General features: G+C 44.2%; 2 protein-coding genes across 2 annotated transcripts; both read right to left on the bottom strand.

Moving 5' to 3' along the window:
- Positions 1-2,607: 2,607 nt before the first annotated feature.
- Positions 2,608-7,184, bottom strand: LOC123160146 (translocon-associated protein subunit alpha). The gene is made up of 8 exons (XM_044577963.1): positions 6,876-7,184; positions 5,991-6,152; positions 5,599-5,649; positions 5,131-5,219; positions 4,581-4,658; positions 4,252-4,455; positions 2,981-3,052; positions 2,608-2,890 (listed from the first exon to the last, which is right to left on the bottom strand). Exons 1-8 carry the CDS (start codon positions 6,955-6,957, stop codon positions 2,849-2,851), a joined length of 780 nt encoding a protein of 259 aa, XP_044433898.1. The 5' UTR covers positions 6,958-7,184; the 3' UTR covers positions 2,608-2,848.
- Positions 7,185-8,119: 935 nt separating this feature from the next.
- LOC123160145 (pentatricopeptide repeat-containing protein At1g73710) lies at positions 8,120-13,223 on the bottom strand. The gene is made up of 2 exons (XM_044577962.1): positions 9,717-13,223; positions 8,120-8,633 (listed from the first exon to the last, which is right to left on the bottom strand). Exon 1 carries the CDS (start codon positions 13,157-13,159, stop codon positions 10,388-10,390), a length of 2,772 nt encoding a protein of 923 aa, XP_044433897.1. The 5' UTR covers positions 13,160-13,223; the 3' UTR covers positions 8,120-8,633; positions 9,717-10,387.
- Positions 13,224-14,433: the final 1,210 nt, after the last annotated feature.

Below are 14,433 nucleotides of genomic sequence, written 5' to 3'. Positions count from 1 at the left end.
TTTACAGGTTCTCATAAAGGTTTTTAATGAGGTAATATCAATATGAGATCATATGTCATACTTTTTGTTTTCCCCACCGGGGTTTTTAGGAAAGTATATACGACATATTTATTGTTCTCTAAACTCTATGGGTTTTCTCGTATTGAGTTAAAAGAGACAATAACCATTATATGTTGCATCATTCTCTCCTTATTTTTCCCACTGGATTTGAAGGAGTTTTAGCATAATATGGAACACCTATCTCCTCATATTTTTCCCACAGGGTTTTTGGAGGAGCTTCTCAAGATGATGATACTTACACTGACAAGCATGGATTAGGGGGAGTGTTAGGATTTAATTAATCCTATTAATCCCTACTTTTTCTAAAGGAGGTAGTTGCCTCGTGTCCCTTCGAAGACACCCCTTCGGGGGCTATATATATGTGTAACCCATCATCAATGAGAACAAGAATTCACTTTTACTTCTCTGTCTCCCTCTCTCGTTTCTCTTTAACAATGCCTATCTATGATCATTGCCTTGGATATCGTCATAATTATTTGCTTTCCTATCAATTGCCCAACAGTAATTTGTTTACCATCGTATGCTACTTTCTCGAGGGAAGCCTCTAGTGAAAACTATGCCCCCCCCCCTCCGGTCTATCTTTTATCATATATTAAAACTAAAAAACTTTGCTGCGATTTTTTATTTTTTTTATTTTGTTTTTTGTGAGGTATATCTATCAAACATTATACAATTTAATCTTGCTTCTAACCGTGGAGGGATTGACAACCCCTCTACGTGTTGGGTTGCAAGTATTTGTTGTTTGTGTGCAGGTGTTGTTTACATAGTGTTGATTGGTTCTCCTACTGGATTGATAATCTTGGTTTCATAACTGATAAAAATACTTGTCTCTACTGTACTGCATCATTCTCTCCTTCTTCGAGGAAATCCCAACACAGCTCACAAGTAGCATCCACGGAGCATAAATACCATCAACCGGATAATACCTCATATTGTAGTCATGACCATTGAGAGTATAGTTGCACAGAGGACTTGTCCCGCATTCAACATAGAGAACAATAGGGATGGTTGCAACACGTTGATGCCATTGTGAGACCCGGGCATGCCAAAGTGTGAAATCCAGAGGTCTTGTGATGCAACTACTTCAAGAATGATATTAGGCTTCTTAACATGACCTCGATAATCCTCCTATTTAACAGATGGGCATTTCTTCAATTTTGATTGCGTGCAATCAAGGGATCCGAGCATACTTGGCCACTCTCTTTCCTCCAAGAGTGTCATGAGCTTTTTGGTGTCTGCGACAACTGGTTCTCTGAAGTACTGTAGTCCAAACACCTTTACCATCGCAATAGCAAGCATGACCATGTCATTTCCGCATGTGCTTTTGTATATCCGGAGGTACTCGTCCCACGAATTTGCGGTCATGCCATAGGCCCCAATGCAGTTGTGCACTTCTGATAACCATAGAAGCCAATGGTTCCAACGGTGTCCTTCAAGATAAAGTAATCATCTTAAGTTCAAACACCATTATAGAGCGATCGGAAACATATATCTGCATCTGAAAGCGCCGACCGCATCTGAAAGCGCCGACAAAAATGGTTCGCAAATAGGGTATCAGGGACAAAGTAGTCGTCCATCAGCATCAAATGCCCCCTGTGCCCTATTCCGGTTCAACACTCGATATCTCTTGATTGGTCCCTTGAAATTGAGAACTTGTTTCTCCGCACGCTCTACGTCTGCAAGGACCACTCTCGTCACCTTTCATCCTCATCTAGGACGAATCCGTTAAGTTGTTGCATTTGGCCAATCGTCACGCGTGGTGTCCGCCATGGACAACATCTGCAAAGGCAAAAAACGCCTAGGGAGCGGACCATACCTGGGTGGGTGGCGGACAAACAAGGGATGAAACGAAAGGCAAATCACGCCTAGGGAGTAGACCATACCTGGGTGGGTGGCGGACAAACAAGGGATGGAACGACAACGGACTCCGGCAAGGCGGTACAACGGTAGCACCAGTCTAGGAGGGAGCGGATACAAAGCAGGAGGGGGAGGTCCGGACGCTCAAAATCTTCCCTCGGTTTGGTGCCGATTTGCAGGAATTCGAGTCGCTGCATTGGATGGCAGCTGTGTCCGTACGTTTAGTGGCGGTTTGGTGTATAGCTTCCGAGCTGCCGTTATAGTGCAAATATAATCGCACGATGATGAAACGAGACCCGGATTTATGTGGTCCTGCAGCGTAGGAAATACGCTGATGTGCTTTACCTGTCATGACACACATTGTAGTCTGAGGCTCTGAGCTCGCTCACGGTTCAGCTGGGGCGGCGCATTGAAAAGATTGCATTAAACCCACGATCAAAATAAACGCTTAGTATTAGTTTGCTGAAGACTGGTCGAGGATGAGATATTAATAATCATTAAACAAGGTACACAACCGTTGCAAATCTCTTGGAGCAAGGACAGACCTCAAACTATGAAGAAATCTAAGGCAGCTGGCCAATACTGTTTTATAAGAATGAGAAGATAATCAAATGAAAAACAGTACGCTGACCTCCAAACCGAAGAAATGCTAATGCCATAACGGTAAGTGTATGTGAAACCACGCAGCTCTAAGATCAAATAAGATCAGAAATCCCATAGATAACATATACCTTCAACAAAATTGTGTTTCAAGGAAAACTATCTGTAAAGTACACAGCAAGGTCGAAAATGGTGTCATCAAGGTGTGCAGCCACGAGACTAGTTCAAACACCTCCGCTCTCTCATCTATCCAGGTTACTTGTGAAGGGCTGCCCTCGATTTGTCTCATTCTAGATCCTGAAATGTCTAGCTAGGCCCAGCAACCTCGAATCTATTTGTTTTTCTTGGCTTTGTCCTTTGCAAACGCGGTACCCTGCAAGGCAGAACAGATTGGTGTTATATCGATAAGCTTTAGCACCGGACTCAGCTGAACAAAGATATATTGGTGGAGGTCGAATGATACCTCCAGCCACTCGTCCATGTTGGCATCAGTTGTTCCAGTTCCGAGTTCCACCTTGGGGCCTTTCTTTGTTTTCTACATCACATAAACAAGTATATAGAATAAATACACAACACTGAGACGAGAGCTAAATAACAATTATGCATCTCAAAGCATGCGATCCTGCTAAATCAGCTACAGGATCTTAGGGACTCCTAAGCTACAAAGCATGGACACGGCTGGAAGTGCCGAACTACCGTTCTGATACGGCAGGATACGGGGATACGGCGGGATACGCGAACTTTGCAGTATCCCCCGAATTTCGATTTTGAAAAAAGAAAAAAACACAGGGATACGGCAGGACACGTGCGGGATACGTTTGGGACACGGCCTGGCCCAAAACAGCCTCGGCCCAACCCAGTATACATAACCTACTTGCAGGAACTCCCGCACGCTCTCGTCTCAAGGATGAGGTGCTCCCTCCCAGCCTCCCCGCGCCGCCAGCCTCCTGGATCGAGGCCGCCGCCGCCGCCGGCGGCGACGACGCCTGGATTCGACCGGCGACCACTGGTGCTACCCCAAGCCTCGCAGGTAACACAGCAGCCTCTCCCCTCTCCTCTTTCCTCAACCTCTTCCTCTTTTATTCTTCAGATTTGCTTGTGCTGCTGGATGTTGCTTGCTTTTTTTTGCGGGAAGCTGGATGTTGCTTGCTGGCTTGCTGCTTGCTTGTGCTGCCGCTCATGCTTGTGCTGCTGCTGCCCATGCTTGCATTGTCTTCCAATTATGTCTTGTCTTCTAATCTTCTGTACTGTCTGTGTTTGATGTGTTTTGCAAGACAGATGCAGCTTGCAATGACAACATGACATGGGGGGATGAGGATCAATCAATCATCACTTGATAAAAGACACACCAAATGGGGCACTATCCTCTATTATGATCTCTTTCTCATTAATTTTCTCTCTTAGTTGCATATTATATGGCATATTTCTATTTTATTTTATATATACTCGCCGTATCCCCGAATGGCTGTTTTTAAAAAATGCGGTATCCCGTATCCCCGTATGCGTATCCCCGGCTTTCCGTCCCCGTGTCCGTGCTTTTTAGCTCCTAAGCAGTCACCAGGAAGTAGCCTGGATTAGCTGTTCAGATGATTCCACAATGGATATCTCATATTTCCAGAAGAAAAAGAAAAAAAAATAGCACTACAGAAACATAAAGTAGGGGAATGCGAATGAACAATCTCAGGGTTCAGTTCACTAGTTCAGCATAGCATATCACTGTCAAAAGAGGATTACCTTCGAGAGCTGTTGCACTTGACCATAAGCCCACAATCCTAGGAGACCAAGAAGTGCAATTCCAAGGGTAATAAGGAACACAGATTCAACACTCAGTAACCCTCCGACCTCAACAACCTCAATGGTGCCATTGTAGAATACGTTCTGATAAGGGTGCTGATCAATCTCGTACACAATGTAACCAACAAGATCATATGCTCCAGGCTGCAAGGGGACAAGCATCAGACCTTCATGAAGTAAGAAATGAGCATCTTCTCTTTTTATGAGAGGCATCTTCAGTCTTTAGTTGTTCCAAAGGTAAAGAAAATAGTAAGCTTGAGAATTGAAACCTGCAAGAATTTGCTCACGGCAAATGTATAGGGAAAGGTTGCTTGCACAGAGACAGGAACTGATGCATTGTAGAAACTCTGCAAGAAAGAAGACATGAAATCTTCAGCGAGAATGGTTCTGACTGTTTAAAAACATGATTGGCTCGGTAAAGTATAAACACGTGGCGATCACTTTATGTCCACACACTCGACTAATTCCATGTTAATAGTTTCAGAAATGAGATTGCCAAATCATAGTAGGATTCAAACATTTCTAGAACCCTTGCTACCCTGCACCCTGCCCACACGATGGCCATTAGCTCCTTCCGCTTCACACACACCCTTGCTACCCTGCACCCTACTCCACTAGGGGTCACACCCATCCAATCCAGGGCTATAATTATTTCTCAGTCTTCCGAAGGTAAAAACAAGTTCTTGGGCAATCAGAATTAAGTAAATGATGACTGAGTACGACAATTAAGATGATCCATAATTGACAAATGAGAGTTTCAGTTACTTCAGCTAGCATAGAACATAACTCAGCAAGCAACAAAACCATATGTTTCCTCACCTGAACTGTAAGGTTTTGTCCATACATTTTATGATCATAAGGAAGATGCAGGGTTGAATGGACAGCAACCACATTCAAATTTGATTCACCTGTAAACACAATATACAAGTGTGAGCGCGATCAACAGGAACTAGCATGGTAATAAAATATTCAGTGCAGAAAAATTGTGATTCTATCAAAAATATGCGGTTTACGTAAAAGTAGCTCTGTAGAAACATACAAGCAAGGATGACAGAGAACAGAAGTACTGAACTACTCAAACAATCTCATACATTGCATACCAACCAAATGTAGATGAATTTGCAGTAAGTTAGACATAAAGCAAAAAAAAAAAACTGGCAGCACGCATGTGCATAAAAGAAAGAGAACTTCCACTGAGTAGTCCCAAGCACACCACAATCCAAGCCTAGTAGTAAATGTAGGTGCTAGAGAAAAGAATCGCAAGTTGGAGAAAACAGCCTTAGTTACCCTCATTTTGCAGGCCAACCAAGAGCTCAGTTTCTTCACCCGCTGGTACAACTGCAACCAAATAAAAAGATGGACATATTATTGATTTCTGAACTCAAGAAAGATGGGAACAAACTTTCAACATAAATGGTTGCTCTAGAAGTAATTCATATTTTAGTATGCAAATAGTAAATACATACAAAACTCTACATAATTCATGGAATCTTTTCATCAGCTCAATAAAAGTAACAAGTTTATAATCTTCTGAAAGTACAATGAGTGGCAAACATACATGGTCATATCATATTGAATATCAAGGTACATAATTCCAGTTGCTTAGAGATGGTTATATACAATTCTCATGACTGGTCATGGAAGAAGAGACTCAACAAAATTGCATACTATTAACTTACTTTTCCCAGCATTTTTGGGGAAGACACAAACAGTCTCCACACCAGGAGCAGGGCTTAAAGGCTCTTCACTGGAAACCGGAGTATCGTCACCCACATATCCTAGATCAGCCCCATCAACAACTTCTTGCATAGCAGCATCTTCCTCAGACTGAGCTCTAGCAACTGTAGGAAGAGAAGAAACATTTCAATCAGTCTTAGATGACACATGGAAGGAAAATGACTTGAAGCATCAATTGGGAGTCTTGATTGCTAAAAACAGAACACCACACGAGAGCACTCGTGCTACTAAGTTTGATCTCCTATTCATCAAAAAGAGTAAAGTAAATTGCAAATTTCAAACTGCTTGTTGGGACCAATTAATTTGCCTAGTTACAGCATTTAACTGTGGTATATAAAAATTAGAACCGAGTAACCACTACACCAATATACCCCTGAATTGCTAACCCATAAAGTATAGAGAGCTCGGAACATTTCAGAAGCTGCTAAATTCCCACGAAGATTCACTGCCGCAACATGCAAGCACGGCTAGAACATGCACGCGCTCAAAATAGCGTCCTCGTTTAAATTTCGCCCCCAAACCCCCCACCAACAAACCGGGTCTCTAGCCTCAGCCGGCCGCATCCAAGACCGCGCTCCGACGCACCGCACCTACGCCGCGCGCTATATCCAGGCGAGCGGAGCGATCTAACTAACCCGCCTAAAACCGGCCCGCTTCAAATTCCAGCCCGACCAGCACCACACCCTACAGGGCCCGATCGGCTCCAGCGCTCGCTCCAAATCGGCGCGCAGCCGGCGGATCTAGCGCCGCCCCGACGCGGAATTCCCGAGAGTACCAGACAGAGGAGCGGATCTGGGCGGCGGAGACCGAGAGGGACGCGTGGTTACCTTGGGCGAAGGGGGAGGCGGCGAGGAGGAAGGCGAGGAGGAAGGCGAGGAGGAAGGCGGAGAGCCAAACCCTAACCGCCATGGCCGGCTCAGTCAGATCGGATCAGGATGGAGGGAGAGGGAGGAGGTGGTGGTGCTGCTGGTCTTGGGCGCGTGGGTTTTTCCGGGGGGTGGACGTGGTGTGGCTACTAGTAGGAGGAGCAGAGGGAGTTGGCTGAGAGTTGCTGCCCATGCCACGAGGTCCACGGCCTCTAGTGACATGGAGGCCGGCGTCGTCATACCTTGCCGTGCTGGATTTTCCATTTCTTTTTTCCTCGGGTTTGTTGCTTTGGTTTTGGCACATTCAATTTGGTGTCCGGGGAGCGTGATCCGCGCTGTAGACCCTCTGACAGGTGGGGCCCGCTAGGTCTAGGTCTATCGTGCACATTTTTCTCTATCCAAAACTGGAAGACTTGTAGTACTCCATTCCTTTTTATTGCTCTGTATATGAACCTTTTTTTAAAACTATATTAACTTTGTTCTAAGCCAAGTGCTATATAGTTCGACTAAATTTATGAAAAATACTATAAATTTCCAATCATATTAATAATTGTATATGATGTGAAAATATATTTAATTACGAATCTAATGGCACTGATTTGGTAACATAAATGTTAATAAATAGATGAAACAGATGAGTACAAAAACATTCGTTACTGTTAATGATGTATAGCAAACAATTTCTACATTATCCTTGCAAAAAAAACAATTTCTACATCATCAACATTGAACTAAAGTTTGCAACAGAAAGTGCGAAAACAACTCAGCAAATATTTTGTCATATATGGATGTCATCTGTGTATCACACCTCAAGGGCCACACCAATCTTAAAGCACAAAGGAATGCTTGATTCAACCTGCTTAACTCCAACCAAAAGTGGTGAAACATTGCGTAGAGGCACAGCTACGGAAAGACGAGCTCAAGAGAGTGGAAGCGAGTATATGCAAAACGTTTCGATTATTTTAACAGCGCCAACAGTAAAACAGCAGCTGAATTATATCGTTCAGGCCGGAAGGACGAACGCAGCTACGACTATACTCCCTCCATCCCATAATAGCTTGCAAAAACGTCTTATATTATACTCCCTCCGTCCTAAAATTCTTGTCTTAGATTTTTTTAAATACGGAATACATCCGCATCTAGACAAATCTAAGACAAGAATTTTGGGACGAAGGGAGTACATTTCTACGGGTTCCACTGCCAGATAACGTAACAGCAAAGTTCAAACAAAGCATCCCCAAAGTGCTGTGCCGTCTCTATGGACTTGTGAAACCAACCGGACAAATGCGCCCAGCCTTTACACACTCGAGATACAACAAATGTATGTGAGGGTTGCTATTGTGACACACCACATCTAAGATAACAACAGTTCACGATTTGGTTTCGCGCCACGAATCACAGGCCCAGGAACATTGTATCACCATCGGTTATTTGGGACATCCAGGGATATAATGTATTTTCCGCTGCAGCGGCAATGTAACTGTAAGTGACATCAGTTGGACAAGTGCAGGTTTCTTATCTGGTGTGCCTGTCTTCCACCAGTTTGGATGGTTCAAATCCATGAACTTGCACTGCTCGCTCATCGCCTGGAGCTGGACATCCTTCTTGTCGACCATGGCATGTAGCCTAACATTTTCCTCAATCGCCTTCTGGACCTCGGCTTCTTTCTGTGCTTTCTCAGTCTCGAGCTGGCTAGTCCTTCTGGACCTCGGCTTCTTTCTGTGCAAAGGCAGAACCAGCAGAAAGTCAGACTTCTAGACTTGCCCAAGTCTATCTGCATCTTGTTGACCACTATAAATATCAAAAAACAGTTGGGACACAATCGAAGCATAAAACTGCTGCGTTTAGGAGATCAGTGCATTGAATTTGAATCTACTTAAAACATTTTATGTGGCAACAGCCTCCATCAGATATCAAGTGATAGAGGAGTATTAACTGTTTTAACCGATGGTTGCAATATATATAGCCAACGTAACTTTAAAAAGGCATATACAAACCTCTACCCAGATCTCTCACAGACAATGAAGTGGGTGAAGAAACTGATAACAAATGTGATACAGAGAGAAATCTAGTCATGCCATTTAAGTGCTAATCATAATATACTAGTATATGGTTGTGTGCCCTAAAGTCCATAGAAAAGATAGGGCTCATTTAGTAAAAAATAAACTGGAATTGCCAGCAGAAAATCACATATATAGTACTAACACAGCATTAGCATCATATATACTACAACAACAACAAAGCCTTTAGTCCCAAACAAATTGGGGATAGGCTAGAGATGAAACCCACAAGTTCTCGAAACCAACTCATGGTAACTCCGCCTATGTTGTCTCAACATAGCCGGTCCCAAGCCTGGGTAAAGGAGGAGGGTCGTGATAGTCTTGGCGAGCCAACATCAAAACTCAGCCACTCTTATGGAGATGAAACCCAGAAGAACATTAGCATCATGACTATTTTTGTTTTGCATCTCAAAGATACTAATGCTGACCGTATTACATAGTTCGATGCATAGCTGATTGAATATATTGTTAAGATGATAATCATGGTAATTACCAGTCTACCAAACTGATGCGTCAAAGTATCATGTGACAATAGAAGCACATCATAACATGCATGCCAGAATTTATGGAATGAATGGTTACTGCTGCTGCTTTGTTCAAAATTGGGAGGTTAAAATGAACTATTTCTACTCTTCTTTCATCTGTCATTTTCTTATAAGAGTTTGGCAAGGAAAATGAACCCATCACAATACATTCAGACAGGATGTAATTACTAGAAACAACATGAGACTTGTGAAAGTACCTGTCAAAAATCTTCTCCATTGTCTCAAATTGCTTCTTCGACGGAAAAAGATTTTCTCTAACATTAACAAGTGTGCTGACATAAGTTCTGAGCGAGTCAAAGTCATTCTTCACATGATTAAGCTCCTGCTCATTTTCAGCAGTGCGCTGCCTCTGTCGTGTGGTCTCCAGCCCCACATCTTCAACCCTATAAGATTTCATTCAGCATACCATTTTTACCCACTGCAAATTTCTACATCTCCTCGACTGTCACCGACATGGACTCAACCTGTGTGGTCTTCCTCCTGATCTCTTTCAACCTAATCCTCACAGTCCTTTCTCATTAGCAGTTTCAGACTCGGCCACAAACACTCGCTTCACAAGAGACTCTATGACGTCAGTCACCACACAGATGGACTTGAGAATGCCTTCATCCAGAGAATTGCAGTTTCCATGCGGCAGTTGTCCACACTTAGCATGGAGCCATCAGCCATGGGCATGCCCAGACCCTTAACTTCAATCGGCAATCTCATTAATATTTCTGATCCCCTTCTTTTATATCTTGAAGCAAATATGTGTCACCTCCAATAATCAATTACATTACCACAACAAAGTTAGACCAGGAAGTCCACAACAAAGTCATCATCACCTTGTGAGCTTACCAGGTCACACGAGGTGAACTATCTTAACATCTCATTTGTTGACTAACTGAGAAGTAAGATCATTGCTTCCAGTTTCTCTATAGGAAACCAGTGCTTTATGTAAAGACTTACTAAACTCACTGTTTCTGTATGCAAGAAGACCACTTATCCTTCTCATGCCTTCTGACATTCCAGATATCCCATAACAAGTTGACAAATCAATGCAAGTAACAGTGTCTGGTTTTAGCCCTAAAGCATGCATCCGCATGAACAAACTGAAAGCTTTATCCACCTCCCCACAGGAAGCATACACCTTGAAGGCAACATTGTATGCACATGGATCAATTGTCAACTCAGGCTTTGGAAGTTGCTCACAGACATTTAATGCAGCAGCATGCATGCCGGCCATGGAAAACAAGAATGCAAGTATAGCATGCTTGGCAGAACTCCTGCCATCACTGTATGCTGATTCTAACTGCAAAACTTCCTCTGATGAAATATTAATTTTATTCACTGCAGAAAATATCATCTGAAAGGTTGACGCATCTGGAAAGATGTTATCTTCCACCATTTTTTGCACCAGGTCTGCACAATCTCTCAAGTTGCCCTTGGCCACATAACATGCCATAACAGCATTGTATGCAGCACAGTCAGATAGTAAGCCTGAATTATCTAATTCATGAGCAATCTTAATGGACTCATTAAGCAAGCCCATGTTCTTGTAGAGAAACATCATGATAATGTATGAAACATCATCTTCCTGATTATTTCTCCTCAAATTGTCAAAGATTGCCTTAGCCTCAATGACCATCCCAAGTTTTGCATACAGGTTTAGCATGGTATTCGAGGCAATGATATCAGGGCCACCATCCATGTTCCTCATCCTTGTATACAAACCATGTGCTTCCTTCCAGCAATTGATCTTGCTGTAGGCCTTGATAACCGAAGTTAAGACAATATGGTTTGGAGTGATTCCAGATTCTTCCATCAAGTTGCCATAGTGCAGTGCCTTCTCCACTTGTCCTGTCTCCGCAAACATATTAATCAGCAAACCATAAACAACCACATTTGGTTCAACACCTGAGGCCTTCATTTCACTGTACAGATCTATAGCTTCAGATGCCAAGGAATTGCGAGAATAAGCTCTCATAACAGCAGAGTATGTGTCACACACCGGTTTAAATCCTGTGTCCTTCATTGTATGCAAGAGCTTCTTAGCTCTGTGTGGAAATCCACCGGCAGAAAACATCTGAATTAAGGAATTGTAAGTGCACTCATCTGGTGATATGCCACAGCCCTTCATGTTCTCAAGTAGAGAAATGACTCTATCATACTTTCTTGCTAAACCATAAGCCTTGACCATCACATTATATTCCACTATCTCCCTCTTGCCCCCAATCCCTCTATCACAGTGGAAAATATGCTCGGCTTCTTCCCAAAGACACCTATCTGCAAACGCATCCATGATGGCAGCAAAATTCTTGGATGAGACCTCCTCGCCTCTGCAATGCCTTTCAAAGAATGCATTTGCCTTATCAAGCAATCCCTGATCAATATACATCTTCATGACAACTGGCATGGACTGTTCATGAATGCTAGTGCCAGACTTGATAATTCCTTCTATCACATCTTCTGCTTCACGCACCAACTTCCTCTCACATAGCACCTGTAGCACAATCCTATAGCTCACAGCATCAGCACATAACCCGATCCTCCCAATTTGATGGTAGTATTTCAAAACTCCCTCCGCATCCCCCATTGACGCAAACAGCGTCATCATCACATTATATGTCCTAATATCTGGAGTGACCCCCCTGACGACCATGTTAGCTAGCAGCACCTCTGCCTCCTTGACGCTGCCACATGACCCAAATCCATAAATCATTATATTGAACGTACATATGTCTGGCATAACCTGATAAGCCAGCATGTCCACAAACATGTCCATTGCATCCTTGTGCCTCCCGGCCTTTCCATAAAGATCGATCATCGTGTTATAAGTTTCCACAAGCTTTGGCTTCCTAGGAACTTCCTGAATGACCAGTGCACCAGCAAAATCAAGTTTATCATGAAACACGTCGTCTATCAAGAATTTCATTGGTCCGTGTAAATCAACCGCTCTATATTCAAGATCAAGAAACTCAACATCGAACCTGCCAATGCACCAGTTATTGAAAAGGACGAGCGCGTCCATGTAGCGGCCACTGTTCTTGAGGATACGGACGAAGGTGTTCATGGATATCTCGTCGGGGGCAACACCCAGTGCGCGCATGTGCAGCAGAAGCAGGAGGGATTCCCGTGCCGAACCGGCCTTGGCGAGGGCATCGGCGAGCGCGGCGTAGGCTGGATTGGAGGGCGGGATGGCGTCTTCCTGGGACATCATGAGCCAGACGCGGCGGAGCTCGGGATACCGGCGCGCGCGGGCAAGGTGGCGGAGGAGCACGCTGTAGTGGACAGGGTTGGGCGCGTAGCCTGGGAGCGCGCGCACGCGGTCGAACAGGTCGTGGGCGCGTCGCCAGTGGCGCTGCCGCGAGAGAAGGGCGGTCTGCTCGCGCGGAGACATGGCGGCGAGGGAGTCATCGGACGGGTGGAGGGTGGCGGTGATGGGGTTCCTGGAGACGGTGGAGGTGGTGGCGGGGACGGGGGCGTGGTTGTCGCACGAGAGGGGAGGTGGCGGGGGCAGGCGGGGGAGGTGAAGACGGGACGCGGAGGAGGTAGAAGCGGGGAGGAGGTTGGCGTGTGATCCGGCGGTCGGTGGCTTGCTGTTGCTGGCTCTGGTGACGGTGGTGCCGGCGGCCGGAGGGCAGGGGGCAGCGGAAGCCATGACGGCTTCGGGGAAGAGAGACCAAGAGAGTGAGTTTTTTTTTTTTACGGGGAGACGGGGGAGAGTTGCGTATCCGGTGCACACTTTTCCTATACTTCAAGTCTTCAACTAGTACTTCATTTCAAACATGTAATTCAAACTATGCAAAAAAAACATGTAATTCAAACATAGCAAATTCAACTACAAAAAGTCACTTTGGAACCCGGGTGCATTCGAGCCCTATTTTTTGAACTGTGCCAAAATGTTGTTTTGAAGTTTCAAAAAATTCTGAAAACGAATCAACATATTTATATGAATGTATATTACACATGTGTAACTTTTGATGCTGAAATAAGTAACCATGTGAGTTACACAAAAATGATAAAATCGTGATTTTGGAAAGATGAACAGCGTATGCATTATTCACTATTTGGAAATCACCATTTTGTCATTTTTGTATAGGTCGCATATTTACTTATTTTATCACCAAACTTTACACATGTGTAATATACATCCATATGATCACGTAGAATTTTTTTCAGATTTTTTTAAACCTTAAATGTGGTTTTCAAAGTATTTAAAATAAGGTCCTCCAATACACCCGGGTTCCAAAAATCCACTCTCATTCAACTATTACTACTTCATTTCAAACATAATTAAGCATAGTTCTAAACACAATTAAACATAATTCAACTACTACTTCAACTAATTCAAACTACTACATTCATCAAGTTACTACTACTACTACTACTTCAAACTACTACTTGAACTACACTGAAGATAATAAAACTACTCATCATCGGAAGGTGTGAAAACTGCGCCCATAACTCATCCTTGTCCAGGTCATCGCACCCCTCGTCCTCCTCCTCCGATTCACCCCAATCCAACGAGTCAGACTCAACGGGGATCACCGTCGAGGGGCCTGCCTCATCCTTCTTCTTCTTCTTCTTCTTCTTCTTCTTCTTCTTCTTCTTCTTCTTCTTCTTCTTCTTCTTCTTCTCCGCGTCGCGCTTCCAGAAGAACTCCTGCTCAGCCTGCACATGCTCTGGATGCTCACGCACGAACCTCGCCATCACCGCGTCGCTGCTATCGCCGGGACTAATGTCAATGGTGGGCCTCTTCTTCATCTTCTTTGTCGTGATCTCCTCCATGCGAATGCCTCTCGGCATGAGCAACTCCGCATCCGCCTGGGTCTCGATCTCCGGGAAGTTGAGGTCGTTCCTCGGCCTCCCGGCACGCCACACTGCCACGTCATAGACACGCGCGGCCTTGTGGACGGTGGGGTAGGTGTCGAG

Source organism: Triticum aestivum, chromosome 7B, assembly GCF_018294505.1.
Source record: "Triticum aestivum cultivar Chinese Spring chromosome 7B, IWGSC CS RefSeq v2.1, whole genome shotgun sequence".
Classification (NCBI taxonomy): Eukaryota; Viridiplantae; Streptophyta; class Magnoliopsida; order Poales; family Poaceae; genus Triticum; species Triticum aestivum.
Note: the sequence above shows the minus strand (reverse complement) of the source record. Positions and strands in the feature narration are given on the sequence as shown.